Source organism: Phoenix dactylifera, unplaced genomic scaffold (genome assembly GCF_009389715.1).
Source record: "Phoenix dactylifera cultivar Barhee BC4 unplaced genomic scaffold, palm_55x_up_171113_PBpolish2nd_filt_p 001135F, whole genome shotgun sequence".
In the NCBI taxonomy this organism is placed as follows: Eukaryota; Viridiplantae; Streptophyta; class Magnoliopsida; order Arecales; family Arecaceae; genus Phoenix; species Phoenix dactylifera.
The window spans coordinates 1-18,271 of record NW_024068477.1 but is presented as its reverse complement, the minus strand read 5'-3'; the positions used below and the strand labels follow the sequence as shown (position 1 = coordinate 18,271).

Sequence of the window (18,271 nt, the reverse complement as noted above, 5' to 3'; positions counted from 1 at the left end):
TTGGTCCCCGTGGCAGCACTCTCAGTGATCCTAGCATATATCATTTATGACTTGATTTTTTAAAAAAGAGATAAAATATATTTCCCCGCTCCATTAAACTATTGAAGGAGAGACAAAATGAGGCTTTAAAGCAAGAAGCCTCATAAAAAATTAATAGGAAAAATACATAGCAAGATTGAAGATTAAACTAGATACAGTATCAAAGGAGAGTAAGATCAAATGCCATGACTTCTCAACCATACGATCAAATACCCTTGAGTTTGGTGGTCTTATTTAACTCACCCTGTCCTTGCCGTCACATGAGGTCTCCCTAAGCTTGGCTTAGGCCTACGTGCCTCAACCGGGAAAAGGACTATGTGTTGGAGGAAAAATCCCAAGTCATACCGCCGCGGAGGCGCTCGGCCAAAGAGCACCGACCGGAAAGGCGCTCGGCCAAAGAGCGCCGACCAGAAAGATGCTCGGTCAAAGAGTGCCGACCAGGAAGGCGCTCGACTGAAGGGCGCCGACCAGAGAGAGCGCCAAGAAGAGGCGCCCAACCAAAATAAATGAGGAGAAGCGCTCGACTAGAAAGCGCTGACCAGAGACAAAAAGCGCCAAATAGAGGCGCTCGGCTGGAAGGTGCTCGCCCGAAGGGCGCCGACCAGAAGTACTAGAAGTGACCCCGCCACAGGGCGCCCCGTCGGGCGACCGGCTCGGCTCGGCACCCCTGCCGAGCCGATGCCTTAACCAAGTGTTCAACTTTCGCCTAACCCTCTAAGCCTGAGGGACCTGACAAACTCTACTACAACTTGCCGCTATCTCCAAGCCATCAAGGCATAAAGATCTCCGCAGGTATTCGGCACGACCTGCCATTAATGCATGAGACCCCCTCAAGTCTCCGATGCACTCAGTCATTTAATGAACACGGCTCAAGGCGATCTCCGGATCACTGAACCATCAAAGCGTATGGCTCTCCCTGACTGCCGGTTCACTCGATAATAAATGCACTTACCATCCACGGACCCCAGGCCCACCACGGCCGGCGGTTCAACCACTCCAACAGGTCCGATCGACCGTGACAACTCCCTGGTTCCGGTCTGATTCGGCCTTATTCTCCACTACGCCATTAATGGGCCAAATCGTGCCCAATTATTACAAAAGAGAACAAACTCCCTGTCACCTCTCAGGCAGCATAAAATCCTTCTATAAAAGGGAGCCTGGGAGGAAAGAAGGGGGAGGAGGAGAAAAAGAAACAGCACAGACACAATTGAACACAATATTCTCTTTATTTTCTCCACATATCTCTTCTTCGCTCTCTGGCTTGCTCTCTCCACATATTTGCCCCCTCTGACTTAAGCATCGGAGGGCCGGCGCCGGGGAGCCCGGCCATCGGCTTTTTTGCAGGACAGGACAGGACAGGGCGCACTCCTCTTCGCTCTCATACTCACCCCCCAGGAGGACGCAGCCGGCCGGCGCACCGCCGTCCGCCCTCCCGGCAGCGGAGCTCCTCCTCCCCTGGCTCCGTGGCGGCCCCCGGGTCCAATTTCCAGCAACACTATGCACCAAAAAAAAAAAAAAGCCTGAGAAAGGACGAGGGGAATTGAGAAGAAATATGGGACAAAGGGCCATGGAGAAAAGCCATGGCTAACCTGTGAAGGGGATTAAAGAAATTAAGGATTCAATCACTGATGTCTAAGACGTATCATTAGGGAAGCTTGAGCCAAAAAGAAGACCTGTTCCTGCATGAGAAGTGGCACGTAAGCGAATGTCCCCCCTCGGCTCCGAAGCAGATTAAACTAATAAGATGGGGTCGGCTATCTTTGCTCATGTTTCAGAGTGGTTGCCTTTCTCGAGGTCTCCTAGCCTAAAAAGCCCTTGCTTTCCTGTTGAAACGACCTCTGAAAGAAAGTTTATGTTGGATTTATATATTGGACTAGGTTGTTTACTCATCAATAATAGGTATATTAGACCGGACAAGTGAGAAAAAAATATCAGAGGTTTAGATGATCACTCATTCATCAACTACTCCTCTCTATTAAATCTATCGTGTTAATTGCTCATGCTTTTTACTATTAATTAAAGTATAACTAAATTAAGAATAAATGTTAGATTGAACTTACATAATTAATTAATATTTTGGAAAAATCTTTAGGGTGCCCTTAATTGCACATGAAGAGTTACTTGAGCCTCATTAATGTTGTTAACTCAACAATCAACTACCCCTGCCCGTTCTCTCTCCTTTTACATGGCTTAGTTGAATTTTTCATGCCCACATAATAGGCGGCACTATAGGTAGAAGTGTCAAAGGAGCAAGCTATTCGCATTATATATTGATAATAAGTAAAGATTGATCTTGAAACTTTAAGCCAATGGTTAAAAACTCTGTTGATAAATAATTGATTTTGCTACTAGATGAAAATCCAATAGCATATCTCAGAAGCCCTAAAGGTGACGCTCCCACTTCACCTCTACTTCATTTCACTCCCTCAAATTTGTAATATATATTAATAAATGATATATATTATATGCTGATAATAAGTTAAAATTGATCATTGAAATTTAATCCAATGGTTGATAACTTTCTTGATAAATATTTGATTTTGCTACTGGATTAAGATCCAACAGCTTATCCGAGAAGCTCTAAAGGTGAGGCCTCCACTTCACCACCTCTACTTCATTTCGCTATCTCCTTTCCCTCTTTTTGCTCTTCACCCTCTCCCGGTCTCTCAATCCCTCCTCCCCTTTCATCTCTCTTCATATTTTAGATCTTTTGAAGAAAAGCCCATTTGATGGTACTTCTGATCTTTCTCTCACTACAAGAAAATACATATTCAGCAACTAAGATTCTAGTCGCCGAATAACCTTATTTGGTCGCTGAAATCTTTTCGCGATTAGCATACTCTTCGTCGCCAAACCCTAGTCACTGAAAGGTTTTGGCGACCAATATTGTATGGTCACCTAAGGTACACCAACAACGACCAACATTTGGTTGCCGAAGAAAATTATCAGCGACCAAATCTGTTGTCGCTAATTTCAACGCCGACCAAATAGTTGGTCGTGGAAGGTTTGTCTTCCGCTACCAAAAAAATGGTCACTGAATGTCTATCTTCCCCCACTAATAGTTTGGTCGCAGAATGTATTGGAATGCATTGGCAACAAACATTTTTTGGTGGCAGAAAGTATTAACCTGTATTTAATTAACAATTCAAATTATAAGCTTAATATTTATTTTTGGGCTCGTTCCAAATCCTGTACAACCAACACAACCTATCCAATATCCATATTGCACAATACATTTGCTCATCCAAATAAAAGTATACACAATGTTGGAGAATCCATAATCATTCATTATAAATATCATCATCTATAAGTCTAACGTTAAGCATACCTATTAACCATGCATCACAATGTTTCATCCATACCATATGTTAAGGTGATAATCATCACCAAACACATCAAAATGTAAATTAAAAATCCCAAAATATCTGATCTTGCTATTCATCCAAACAACCATCATGTAGATAAAAATATTCTTATACTAAAAACTAAATTCTGCTTGCAGACAACTCCACCATGATCATCTGAACAAAAGCTATCCATGTACCAGAAACTAGATTTCACATGCTCATAACTCCACCATATATCTGAGAAAGCAAAAAAGAATACACAATCAATAACCACATGTGAAAAATAATAAACTAAAATTCAAGTATAAGTTCACAATGACATTTCGCTTAATTTGGTCAAAATCTCTAAATAACCTACGTAATATAAATAAGAATACATACCAACGAGTATTTGTACCACCAGTTGAATACATGGCCCCATTATGATGGATAGATGACTTGTGTGTTTGGTCTTTTCCTTTAAGAACTCTATCACCAAACTTGTAAGATGTGCAATTTGCTTCTGTTCTTCCTCTCGCTCTTTCTTTTCCTCCTCATGCTCTCTCCTCTCCTGCTCCAATTGCCTCCGCAGCTCCTCACGCTCCATCTTCATCTCCTCCATCTCAGCTTTAAGTTTCTGCAACTCCCCAACATGGTCTTGTGACACACGACTAGGTGTGGAAGAAGATGAAGAGGGCTTCAGCCCAACCCTAAATCTAAGAATGTATCTCTTCCTTTTTCCAAGTGCCTGTCTAGACATCTCCTCTGATGTTAATTGCACACCGGATTGGGAAGATTCTTCTCGCAAGCTCAACATCTTTGACTATCAATGCAAAGTAACAACAGAATTAAATGTATATAACCTTGCAAAAGCATAAACTAATTTAAATGATTATTGAGATTTTAGATACCTACATGTTTCACGGCGCAAATAGGATCAATCCACTCTTTGTTCTTCTTGGTATGAGTTTTCTTATAGAATTATGAAAATTCAAGGTTTTCAGAATCATTAAACTCCGGCTGCAAAGTGTAATTTAGATTAGCATATAGCCACTACATAATAAGAAAACTAGAATAACTGTCAGATCTACTTGCATAAAAGGATTCCAAAAATATATTTGCAGCAAACTAGAATAAAAAATCTACTTGCAGCAAATTGTTTATTTTACAATAGCCAAAATTATCCCATAGACTGTTTCACAAGCAATTCACTAAATATATAGCCAGTACATACTCAAAAATATATTACCGGTATAGTCATTGTTGCAACAAATGACCGAGATCCTGAACAATGATTGTACTCAAACCCAGCTGAGCCTTCTCCAAGTCTGATGGCTATAACCACAAAGACAAAATAAACAGAACAACATCATCTTTACATGAAAACCCAGTATAACTTATAGCAGATATAAACTACTCAATCAGGTGACAAAAATCCAACCTTCAAGTCTTTAATGAACCTATCAAAGTGCAACCTGACACCATGAAGGAGCTCGAGAGCAAACTCATTGCTCTGGCAAGGAATCTTGGTCACTTCGAAGATCTGAGACCCAACCTTGGGCTCTGCAATGCCGAGGCTGAACTTAGCCTTCTTCCCCTCTTTTGGTTTCGGGAGGTTGATTTCCAAGAAGTTCCTCAACGCATCGGTCATGAGCCCTAGAAGCCCGCAACAAAATAGAATAAATTTATAACTTCGAACCCCAAATGGGTAGCAGATGGGGGGAAAGGTAGGGTTCGAAGCTCACCTTCGGAGATGGCGTTGCATTGGTTCAGGGCATCGAGGGCGGAGGAGAAAGGGTGGAAGGCGACGAGCTTGACCACCTTGCCAAAGGCGCGTGAGGTCGAGGACCGAGTTCCGGACGGCCTCGGTGTTCTGGCCGATCTCGTCGAGGCCGTACGCGTGGAAGAGGGTGTAGCCGGAGGCAGATTCAAGGGGAGGTAGAGCGCCATCGCCCGACGGAGCGAGGCTTTGACGAGGAGAAGGTTGGAATTCTAGGGTTTCTCCTCCCTCTCCCCTCTGGTTTTCAGATAGGGTTTTGGAGGCGCGAGGAAGGAGAAGTGGAGGTAGGGTTTTGAGGAGAAAGGGGAAGGGAGCTAGGTTTTTACGGGCCTCAGTTCTCCTCCCAGTGTTCCGCCAGGATTAATCTTTAACTTGATCAGGATCGTCCGATGGATTTGACCACCTCCGGCCAGGGAGATTAAGAATGAGGGTTTGGGTTGGGTCCTGTCTTAAAGGGACAGACCTAATTCCAGCTTGCCTCAGCCATCTACCAGCAGTTGTTTAGGTGGTATTTGGTAACGGCATAAGACATGAAATAAAATCATGCACAAGGATATTTCTTCTATGATATAAGTCTCGACAATGGAACCTTCAATCGATGCTCGATTCTTTACCTTCTGCTTTAGATCACACATAAGCCTATAAATAAGATTAATATATTAATTTCTCGAATTTAATGGATTTAAAGAAACTATTTAATGGATTTAAAGAAATTGTTATGGTTACAGATTTTACCTTTCAAAGGGGTATATCCATCTGTACTGCACGGGGCCCCCGACCTTAGCTTTATAAGCTAGGCTCATGGACTCATAGATAGGATTACTCATGGACCCATCATCTGGGTTCTAAATCCTAAAGGACCTGATTTGATCGATTATTTAATCAGATATCCGAATTCGAATCCGAAAAAATAGATCTATCCGTATCTGTATCCGTATCCGTATCCGGAATATTTTTAAACTAACTATCCGGATCCGTATTCGAATCCAATCGGATGAACAAAACAACATCCGAATCTAACCCAAATCAAATACGGAAACGGATACGGTCGGATAAAATCCGACCCGTTTTCAGCCTTAGGCGGAGCATTCCAAATAGTTTACTGCCGTTAATCACTAGGGGTGCAAATGGGTCATCGTTTATGGCCGGCGCCATAGGATTTGGGAATGAGAAGAGGGGATTTGGATTTCTTGGAGAGCGATTGGGATTTGGGCTATCAAAGGGATTTGGGCGAGGTGGCGGGCACACTTAGTTTCATTTTGGATTTCTCTCTTTTTACCTTTTTTAATTTATAATTACTCAAAAATAATATTTTTAATATTTTTGAAATTAAAAATTAAATTTGGTGATGGAAATTTTTGTCAATAATCCATCACTGCCAAAAATAATATTTTAAAAATTTATAAATACTTGGGTTACGATTTTTGTAACGGCTGAATTTGTCACTGCCTGGTTGCAATTTCAGTTACCAGTTTTATGACAGATACTCCGTCACTATGATGGTCACTAAGTTTCGGCGCCCATCCTATCCGTGTATTCTGTAACCTGTCTGTCACTAAGTTCACACCATAGTGACCAAATTCCTGTCTGTCACTAATCCGTCACAAATAGTGACTGATAACGGGCCGTCACTAGTTTTCCGTCGCTATACGCTTGTTTTTTGGTAGTAAGAAACCCTCCGCGATGGCTGCGGTGGCAGCGAAGGAGGAGAAGCCCTCCGTAGTGGCTGCAGTGGCTGCGGCGTCGGCGAAGGAGGAGAAGCCCTCCTGGGTTTCTTCTTCTCCCGCCTGCCCTCCAAATCTCCCGACAACCCGGCCCCGACGACCCCCACCTCTCCGTGGTGGCTGCGGCGGCGGCGAAGGAGGAGAAGCCCTCCTGGGTTTCTTCTTCTTCCGCCTCGCCTCCAAATCTTCTGACAACCCGGCCCGACGACCACCACCTCTCCCTCTCCCTCTCCCTCTCTCTCTCATCCTCTGCTAAATCAAATTCCGGAGGAAATATACCTTGGGATGCCGACGCCGAAGAGACTCGCGAACGGACAAAGGACGCGACGGGTGAAGGCAAGGAGATAAAGCCGAATAGAGGAATAGGGAATTAGCTAGGGTTTGTTTGGTTTCTCACACGTCCCCTACATGCATACGTTTCTCGACTGCATTTTTTTTAGTCAATGGAGGTAAACCTTTAGGGACCAAAATTTAGTCACCAAAAATTTTACCTCCAGCCCGCGTGAAATACTGGACTTGCGCCAACTTGGTTTTGATTTTCCGCGATCAAATATGTATTTAGTTGGTGTAGGACAATCATTCGGTAACTAACAAGGATGCGTGCAAATTTATTTTTAAGCAGATTTTCGATCCTGCCCGTAGGATGTCCAAGAATATTATATATTTCTAAGTGGATTTCCGTTCCCACGTCTGCATGCTGCGTATCCTGTCGATCCGTATATTTATTTGACAAGGAGTCAAGCACCGAGCTCGAGCTTTTAAAATTATATTATAATATTAAAAATAAAAAAGAATTTAAGTATGTAGAAAAGTTGTGGATTGAATTACTAGTGATTCCAAAGAAGTCTATTTATAAACTCTATTCGGAAATTAAAGAGACGCAATAGCTTCGAAGATACATAATGTTTCGACACCCTTTTTTTTGGGGGGGGGGGGGGGGCGGCAGCATTCTCTTTTGAAGAGTACAAATTCTTCTAAAAAAGGCGCCTAACAAAAAAATATTTTAAAAATATTTAAAATAACTAAAATTTAAAAAATAAAAATAATATTTTTTTAATGAAAACTCCAACAAATTATGCCTAAATTTAGGTCAGTTTGTTATTGTTTCTCATCCCTATATCCTTGCTAAGTACAAGCATGCCGGCTCTCTGACACCAAGAGGATTAAGTTGCCTACTAGGACTTTGATCGCCCAGCTCCTTTTCTTTTTCTTTTTTTTTTGCTAAAAAAAGAGGAAAGGGGGAGGAAGGGACGAGCCCACCCCCGCATAGCAGCCCCCACTAGGCCCCCACCTCGCCAGGAGAATGTTCGATGCGAGCAGAAATGACCATGTGTTGGGCACCCCGACCGGTTTTACTCATACTCTTCCTACCTATAGGCCCGGCTCGGATACCCCTCTGGGCTCCGGCACGAATCCTTTGTGTGAGTACGTCACACTTGGCACCACCGAGGCTACCAGCGGACTAGTAGCCCTTCCAAACCCCATGTCCGAGCAAGAAGCATCCGGTCTCCATAATTTAATCGTGGCACCACCTAGCTCCTTCATCGATGGCTAAAGATCCCAAGTTTGACCATACTCTCTTTCTATATTTCTCTCTCTTATTTCAATTAGGGTTAGGGTTGATATAAGTTCGAGCTTAAATTCCGAACAAAACTTGAATAAGAGATTAGCTCACTCATGTACTCCTTTACACCCCCTATCCATATCATCTCTAATATTTATATTTACATCATTCATTTTTAACACGAGATGTTAATGTTAGTGAAGCGGAAGGAAAGGACAAGGATTATCTATATTAAAAGGGTAAATGAAAAAAATAAAAGTAAAATAAAAGGGATTCTCTTACAACTACTAAGTAGCGTGTATTACATATTTTTCCCCAAAAAAATTAAAGGAATAAATCCTAAATAGTTGTCCTACTTATTTTCCAAGCTCTATGATTGGCAAAAATAGATAGACATTTTTACACCATATAAAGTACTGCAAATTATTAAAACAGGATACATATATGCAGTGGATGTTCATAACAAAAACCTTCCTAAGAATAAGATTTCAATTCGTTTTGCACTGTAACATTACATGTGAGGACTAAAATTCTCGAGCACTTCATGTTTTTAGAAAAACATAATTTATACACAACAGAGCTGCATTAAGTGGGGTTAAAGCAGCGTCATCTTGGTGCATGAATGGGTCCAATATGCCATCAAACTAGTCTGTATAATAGACGGTCTCTTGGTTAATAGAGAATTAATCTGTTGTCCACATCTAATTTATTCATCTGTCGATTAAGATTATTCTAAAAAATAATATTCTTTCAACATTAATATTTCATATCATGAAGCTCCTGTCTATCATCACAATGGTCATGCTTATATCCAATCATTTTTAATTTATATAGAAAAGCCCGAGTGCCTACAGAGACAGACAGAGAGAGAGAGAGAGAGATGGTTCTGCCACTCTGGTTTCCTCGACGGGATTGCTTTCCAACTCTTCTCCATTCAATGCCAAACGAGCCAAAACAGAAGGCTCCCTCGTAAGTTCACGGATGCTGCCAATTAATTAGAAACAATGGGACCCATGGATACCTTCTAGTGACCAAAACACCCTTTATATTTATTATATATAAGAGAATTGATATGGCAAAGTGGCATGCATCATCAGTTTTTTGACGCCTGAAGTAGAGCAATATTAGAAGCTGTGTTGTTCTGTAAGCAGGAGGTGATACGGCCAAGTAGGATTTTTTAGGTCTTCCTTTGAGTGACAAAAAAAAAAAAAAATCCCCAAATAGATGTGGATGCCCCTCTTGGAGAAGATACACTCAAAATTGGCCTTTGTGAAAAGGAATGTTTCTCTCCTTGGGAGGTAGACTCACATTGATAAACTCTTTTCACACTGCTCTGCCTTCCTATTACATATCGGTTTAAATTGCCAAAATGGTTTCTGAATAGAATTGATAAAATGATGCATGCTTTTCTTTGGAAAGTAAAGGATATGGTTAGTGGATTTCAGTGCTTGCTTGATAGAAATGTTGTCTGTAGATCTAAAAAACAAGAAAGATTGAGGATTAAAAATATTGAGCAAATGAATCTTGCACTCCTCGCCAAATAGGCTTGAAAATTCACTTTGGGATCTGGAAATAGATCAAAAGAGCTTACTATATTAGAAAGAAATCTGGAATGAGAGTCGAAAAAATCGCAAAAAGTTTTGGGAGGATATAAGTAAATATCCGTAAGCTTCTTACAAAAAGTTATTTTAGTTTTTTGAAAAAGTTAAAATAGCTTTTCAAAAATTTAATCAAACGTTTTTAATTTATGTAAAAATACTTTTAGAAAGTCAGAAAGTACTTTTTCGCCCTTCAAAAATCTTTTTCAAATGAAGTCTTATTCTTTCTATGTGCATTAAAGATACAACCCTAACCCGAAAAGAAAAGACCTCCATAACTACCACGTGGATAGGATGAGGCATCGTGTGTGTCGAGATTGAAATAAAAAGCCCACTTAAATATCATCGCTACGGATATTATGTTACTTCCATGGGGCTCACGGGATTGTTACCAGAGTCTAATGGCGGAGGATGTTTTAGTACGTGGTTAGAAACAATCGAGTGTAGAGGTGGCTTGGGGAAACCTCCTTCCCTTATTCACTCCCAACACCAAATGCACCGGCTCTCATGATACGCCAAAATGACGCCCCTCCATGAATTTGTGAGGTCTATGGTGAAACCTAGAAAGAGACAAGAAAGAGCGTAGAATTGGATGTGTTATTGGTCTGGGTGTGTGAAGTAATTTCATGTCCCACTTTGGCTTTTGGCTCCAGTCGAAAAATGTGAAATTAAATGCTCTCTTGAATTAAAATATTATTCCCGCATGGAATTACATGCTAGTCGGATATGTGGTGGATAGAAGGAAGGATTATTTGGACGTGTGGCAGATGAAGAGCCTCTATTTCAGTCTACAGTAGAATAAAATAAAAAATATAGAATTGGACTTTTTTTTTATAAACTTTTTTTTATAAATATCTTTTTAAAAATTTAAATTTATGTGAATACCTTCTTAAAATTTATATTTATTTCTATATTTTTATAAAATATTGTTTTTACACAAATATCCCTAATATAATGGTTCTTCTAATACGATTAATAAAAATATATTTATTTTAATAAAAAATAAAATAAAATTTTAAAATTAGTATTTTATCTTCTATCTCAATCATTTTATATAGGTTTTCTTTTTTACACATCCACCTATTAAGGATATTTCAGTTATTTTATTTTGAATCTGCTAATATAGGTGTCAGATGGCGTGAGACTCACATGGGCAAAAATAAAAATTAAAAAAAAATAAAATAAAAATATTAATTTTGTGATGATATTTATGTAAAATTTAATATTTAGAAAGATATTCGTAAAAAAAAATATTGACGTGGGCAGATTTACCTTCCATGGGCCCCGCCAAATTGTTACTGGTTTACATGACGAGGGAGGGTGAAAACCGGGCGCAGAGGTGACTTCCTGAAACCTCCTTGTCCTGTTCACCCCGTGCGACACCAAACGCACCGATCTCCTAGATGCCAAAATGATGAGTTTGTGGGGCCCACGGTGGCATAAAGAAAGAGTGTAGATTTTTTCTTTTTTTTTTTTGCGGGCGTGTGAAGTATTTTGTGATCCCGATTCCGCTACCGCTTCCGGGTTCACGTTTCAGAAAAAGGTGGGATTAAACGCTCCCTTGAATTAAGTACTGTTTCCTTGTGGAATTAAATACTGTTTGGATATATCGTTGATGGAGAGAGAGTATATGGACATACGGCCGATGAAGAGTTCTGCTAATAAAGAGCATCTCTTTATATATAAATATATATATAGACTCAAGCTGCCTGCAAGTGAAGTCGGTCCCACCGGCCAAACCATCTGCCTTCTTTTCTGCCCTCAAATCCGCTTCCAATCCTTCTCTCTCAAAAACCCCTTCCTAAACCCTTCTCTTCGGCTCCTCGTCCTCCTCGTGGAATCATCCATGGCAAAGATCTCGCCTTTCTCTATCCTTCTGATGTTTCTACTCTTGATAGGTCTTATGGGCGTGGCGGAGCTCGCGGCGACCGGGGGCGGATCGATCCACGAGCTCCTCCGGGAGCACGGCCTTCCGGCCGGCCTCCTTCCGAAGGCGGTCGAGTCGTTCGACCTGGACCGGGACTCCGGTCTCCTTGAGGTCCGGCTCGAGCGGCCCTGCTATGCGGTTTACGACGGGCTGGCCTACTTCGACCGGGTGGTCCGGGGGAACCTCAGCCACGGCGCGCTCCGGGGAGTGGAGGGCTTCTCCCAGGAGGAGCTCTTCCTCTGGCTCCCCGTCAAGGGGATTCTCGTCTCCGATCCGTCGTCCGGCATCATCCTTATCGACATCGTCCTCGCCCACAAGCAGTTGTCCCTCTCGCTCTTCGAGGAGCCGCCGGACTGCCAGCCGGCGGTGCGGCAAGTCATTGGGGAAGGTGAGGGGCCAAAAAAGATGCGATTTTGATGGTTCTTCCGTTTCAAATCTGTCTCATTTGCGTTTCGACTGTGTTTATTGCTTTGTCTTTCTGACTCCCCGGGTAGATTGCATTTACTTTGGGCTCTGTATGATTTTAATGTCTTTAATTAGGATTTCTGGCTCATTTTACATTTAAATTACTATTGGATCTGTGTGTTTTATTGTTTCAATTTTTGTCCTTCTACCATTGGAGGGATCTTTTGTAGTCTTCAAACATTAGTAGATCTACTACCACCATGATCTGTTGTATGTAGTGTTAGCTCTGTTTGTTTCTTGTCGATTTAACATCAACACTACAGCCTTCATGCTTTCTTCCTTTTTGCCCCTAAGAGAGGTTTCTGCCCTCTTAAATTCGTGTTTATTGGTATAAATAATTCTATTGAATCTAAATTTGAAGTTTGATTAAATTTTCTTTAGATTCTATGTTGTTTCTCTACGATTTCTATCAACAGTCTGATTACTTTTCCTTAATGTTGGCTCATTTTTTTTCAACAGTTTTTTCCAGTTTAATTTTTCGAATAACAAAAATCTATTTATTTCAACTTAGGAGCTTTTCTTTTAACAAATTACACTCTAATGTTTTGGAGAAGAATTATATTTTTTCAGTCTTTGCCCAGTTGAAACTGGGGTACAATTCTGTCTGTAGACGATGACTTGTTTTTTTTCTCTTAGGCATTATTCTCCGTCTTTTATGTGCAATAACACTACTACTCTGCAATTCTCTGTTCAAACTAATTTGGCTTTTGTTGAATTTGACTAACCATTTTTTCTTTCTTTTTTCCTTTATTCTAGTGCTCTCCACTTGAAATTGGCTACGCCATGGAAGTTCCTTTCACATATATTTTCTTTCCTCCAAGTAAATTACAACATAGATTCTTCTGCTTTGGTTCCCAGTTCAGTTTTATTTGGGCATGCTCTTAGAGACCTTTTTATCTTGGTTGCTTCACCTTTACCCTTTATTTCTTTTCAGCTGAAATAGTGATCTAGTCTTTTTCTCTGGATCAATGTCTTCTGTTTCACCCTTTTTTTTATTGTAGCTATGTACTACATTAGCAAGCTGTTCCGCGCTTGCTGTCTCTCTGTTTTAACTAACTCGAGATGATCTGTGTCTATTTTGCAGGGCTTTTTGGCAGAAAGGTTGGATTGCAAGGTCGGAGAGAGATATAGAAGAGAAGCACCGGAGTTTTCTTTCTTGCCTCTACCCCTCTTCTCCCTATAACTGAAGTTAATGGAGTGATGTGAAAATGGGAATGGAATGTCTGATAGACTGCGTCTCTCCTTCACCTCTCCATAGTCCATAGTCGTCATGTGTGGCATGCTACATGTGTGTCATGGTGTCTAATATGCTTTGGGACTATATTAGACCAATGAAGTTTTGAGATGAATGGTGTGGTGTGTTAAGCTTAGTTCCTTGTATATATACACCTCTACATTTACATTTGTCATGGTTTTGTGATGGCTGGTGATGGGATAATTTGAGTCGGTTTTGGATGGTCTCTTAGTGCGCTGACATTCATTTATGATGCATTTGTTATTGTTTATTGAATTTTGTCATGTCGGTGAGGAGGCATTAGAACCATCCGCCATGTATTTGAGGGTATAGGTCTCTTACTTCTTCCATGGGCAGTAACAAGGGATTAGTTCATATCAATTACAATTGGACATAATTTTTTAATTTTTTCATACTATGTATGTTCTTATTATCTCCAGTCATAAGTACTAGTAGATGTGACTAAACAATGATATCATTTTGTTCAATGCCTTATAAACTTATCAGCATAGCATCTTCAAGGCAATTTTGATATGCAGGTCTGATCATCTGAGCTATTAGATGTAATCTGTTACTTCTAGACGGTGAAATGTCATACATTATTTCATAATATTTTTATTGTGCAATTTTTGACCAGTGTATAAGATAGGGCTTTTGCAATTATATAATTTTTTGTATTTAAGTAGTTTAGAGATAGTAGATCACATTGATATCTTTGCTTCTCTTTGGAGCAAACATTTTCTGAAAAATATCTTTTCAGGTAAAGAATCTTTTTTTTTTTTCATGAGTAAGGTAAAATATCTGTTGGCCTTACCAAACTCTTTCCTTTTTAATAGTACTCTCTTATAAGATGATCAATTTATAGTTTCTTATGAAATAATCACCTGAAAACTAAAAGAAAAAACTCTCTTCTGAAGAAAATTCCAACTCTCTAACTTGTTCTTGAAATCTGCAGCCCCCCTTTTTTTTTCTCATCTCTAGTCCTTGTTAGATCTTCCTCAACGATTCCAACATAGCTAATCTGTATTTTTCTCTTGCTTTTAAGAACTCAAGCATATCCTTGAAAGAGCTGATCAAAGAGCTGATCAAGAAAGGATAAATCAATTAAAAACATGCTTACAAACTAAACTAAATATGTATTTATATTTTATTTTATGCTTTTATGTTAACATATTGAAATGGCTATTTCTTGTCAGACTTTTCCCATTGTAAAAGAGAAAATGTTAAAAGTTTGTTAAGTTGCCGCTATCGGCTAACAGTGCCACAATTCACATTATGCGGCAAGCATGGCTTTCTTTTTCTTTTTGTTTGTTGTTTATTTTGTATGTATGTGTATAATGACATGAGACAAACTACTATTACCTTAGAACTGCAGATGATGATGATGATGCATGTTGAATTTTCATTTGAATTTCTTCCTATGTGATGTGAGTGGCTGCGACCAATTGCAGGAAAAAGGAAAAAGTAGATCTGAAATTTCCACATTAACATTACGTCTTTGGAGTAAAATAATTACTTGCTGCACCCCAGCCACATTTGATTTGATAAGGCTGTGCAGACCAATTTCATTTCTGCAGAGTTGTGCCTACAAGGGAAGCAAAGTGGACCTCGCACATTAAACCTTTTGGAGACAGACCACATTGAACTTTTTTTGATGTCTTTGGTATCTGATACTACTACTACTGTCATGCATACATGATGCTCAAGTGGTGCATATGCACATTTCACATACTACAATACATAATGCAGCTAATGTCGCATGATCCAATGAGCATGTACGCAATTAAGCACCAGCATTCAAACCGGTCGAATTGACCGGTCCGAATTCCACCCGAACTGGTTCAGCATTGAACCAGGGCCCCAGGCCCATGCCAACCCTTAAACAAGACGTTGTTGGACGGTTATCGATCAAGTTTCGGTTCAAGATGCCCGGGGATTCCGTATGCGACCACAACCCCCTCGGTGGCGTACACCTCTGGCTCGGCGATCGCCGCCGTTCCAGTGCTCCCGTCCGCACGTCCTGCCCCACACACATAGCAGACCAGTCCGTGCACGCGGAGCAACTCCAACTGCCACGTGGCGCTTTCGCTCGTACCAACAGCGCGGGCGACACGACGTGATCGAGGCCCCGTGCGAACACCGTAACGTGGTCCTGCACCACCGACGTGCGGGGCACCGTGTCGGAACCGCGCGAACCCCACGGGGAAGGGCAGGTATCCAAGGGCAGGTAACGTCCCTCGCCCGTCGCCTTCCCATGTTGGATGGATTCATCGTTGCGTATATTTTCCTTGCGGCTTTTTTTTTTTTTTTTTTTTTTTTTTTTTTTTTTTCGTTTTGGAGGGGGGCCACTCATACTAATCTCGCATAAATACAAACCAACAAAATTTTAAAAAAAAATTAGAATGACACAGTGGTGAATGAACAATAGTATGTCGAGTTCAGAGAATCTATTTGAAGTTATTGGCAGCATAAGAGGCGATCTAGTCAGCAGTCATGTTTGTTTCTTGGTATACATGCACGATCTGAAAGACATCACATTTTCTTTTCTAACATCTGTTTCGCATAGAAGATTTTCTCCTATGCTACCTTAAGCTCTGCCCCAACAACGCATAGGAGATTCCTAGGGATATGAACGCACATTCGGACAATTCCATCTCATATCGTCGCCAAAGCAATGGGAGATCTTAGTATTCTCAACCTTTGGAGCATTATAACTAGGTAGAAATATAGTTTGCGAGTAAGTTGGCGTGCTTATATGCTCACACGACGGTGTTCACCAATTTGGTGAGCCATATGTTATCTATAAAGGATCGATTGCAGTGGATGCTTGTCTCTGGAGATAGTGCGACGTTATTGAACATGGATATGGTGAGGAATAAGCTAAAAATGAACTGATTGATTACTATTTCAGTTGGCTAGGACCAGGGCCGGCCCGAGCCCTAGGCGACTGAGGCGGTCGCCTTAGGCCCCGGGCCAATGGAAGGCCTCCGGGGAGCAGAAGCTAGCTACGAGTCTTCCCCCTTGATGGAAGGGAGGTGGAGGGTTTCCTGGCCTGCAGGGGGCAATCGGGGAAGTTGGGGACAGTAGTTTTGTTTTGGGTGGAGAGAGAGAGAGAGAGAGAGGAGGGATTTGGTTGGCTTCATACACACCTGAAGCCACTCTTATCTTTCATCCCTTCTCTTTTTGGTTTTGGTCTTGGTTTTCCTTCCCTCACATTACTCCTGATCCAGCTGGGCCATCAGGAAGAAAGATAGGGGGATTGGAGATGGACTTCTTGGAGGGTGGAGATTCTTTTAATTTTCTCCTCTCGGTTTCTTCTCCCCTCTTGGGTGGTAGAGAGAGAAAAGGAGGGAGGGGGTTGAATGGCTGCTGTGCCGTGATGTTGCAGTTGCAGCTTCGGTGCTCACTTGAAGGGGGAGATGGTCTTTAGCAAAAGAAAAGGAGGGTAGAGAAAGAGAAGGAGGGAGGGGGGGTTGAATGGCTGCTGTTCCGTGATGTTGCAGGGGCTGCTTGGGTACTCACTTGAAGGGAAGACGGTGGGATGGGACTTTATTATTAGATGGAGTGAATTTTCCATAATGACCCTACTTCTCTTGGACAAATTTTTTGACCGTGAAGCGCCATGGGATGGCCTTTTTCCTATTCTGCTCTTGCTTCACATGGTAAACAGTATTGCCAAGAACAGTTCCATGGCCCTTTTTTTTTAAGTATTTTTTTTTAATATTTTCATTCAAGAATTATATTAAACTGAAGAGGCTTTTTGTCGACCCTTTATTAGATTAATGCATCTTTTGTTGAAATAGGTGTACTTGACAAGCAATCTATTTCCATAACATTTTTTTAAGTATTTTATATTTATTAAAAAAATTATTATTTAAAAAAAAGAGGCTCCCATTTACTGAATTCGCCTTGGGCCCCAGTTGTATTGGGCCGCCCCTGGCTAGGACGTGGACTAAAGTACATCAACTTTTCCTTCCAGAGGTGGTATTGATGCACTCGAGACGGAAGGACGCGCAGTGTTGAGGTACTGGTCTCTGTCTTAGAGCCAAAGTTCAAAGTATCTACAGGTCACTTATCGTAGATAAAGTCAACATTGAAAATGATTACACTTGGATTTGGCATTTGGATGCCCATCGTATAGAGATAGGAGTCGGGGAAAGTTGCCATGCATTGCCGTGCTTATAGTAGGGGGGGCTTAGGCCAAGCCTGTCGTAGCCGAAGCATAAGTGCCATGGATGCCATCAACCTGCTACTGTATGGCACTTGTCTTGTTTGAGCCATGAATTAGCCTCATTGGATAACTCCAACTCTTAGTTAGCCACAGTGTTAGGATGTTGAGTTGAGATGTTGTATGCAGTCATTTATTGCCTATATTTTACAGCTACTATGGGATGCAAGGAACAGTCAACTATTTCCAGGTGAAGTGGTGAGCCCAGCTAGTATCACTACGAAAGTTCAACATTTGGTTGACGAACATGACAGTTTCCTTGAGCTACAACAAATAAATGCATTATACCATCATCCTCTTCCATTATTTGTTGGTCTTTCCCTCAACTGGATTAAATTGAATTCTAATAGCTCTTATAAGGTAGGTGGTGTGTTGGTATTGGTTTC

The 18,271-nt window shown here is 41.1% G+C and overlaps 2 protein-coding genes across 2 annotated transcripts; one reads left to right on the top strand and one right to left on the bottom strand.

The window, feature by feature from the left end:
• Positions 1 to 3,301: 3,301 nt before the first annotated feature.
• LOC120108029 (ribosomal biogenesis protein LAS1L-like) lies at positions 3,302 to 4,652 on the bottom strand. Its single transcript, XM_039121555.1, has 4 exons — positions 4,615 to 4,652; positions 4,281 to 4,348; positions 3,768 to 4,188; positions 3,302 to 3,623 (listed from the first exon to the last, which is right to left on the bottom strand). Exons 3-4 carry the CDS (start codon positions 4,180 to 4,182, stop codon positions 3,493 to 3,495), a joined length of 546 nt encoding a protein of 181 aa, XP_038977483.1. The 5' UTR covers positions 4,183 to 4,188; positions 4,281 to 4,348; positions 4,615 to 4,652; the 3' UTR covers positions 3,302 to 3,492.
• A 7,070-nt stretch (positions 4,653 to 11,722) lies between these two features.
• LOC103712625 lies at positions 11,723 to 13,928 on the top strand. Its single transcript, XM_008799192.4, has 2 exons — positions 11,723 to 12,346; positions 13,508 to 13,928. Exons 1-2 carry the CDS (start codon positions 11,878 to 11,880, stop codon positions 13,552 to 13,554), a joined length of 516 nt encoding a protein of 171 aa, XP_008797414.1. The 5' UTR covers positions 11,723 to 11,877; the 3' UTR covers positions 13,555 to 13,928.
• Positions 13,929 to 18,271: the final 4,343 nt, after the last annotated feature.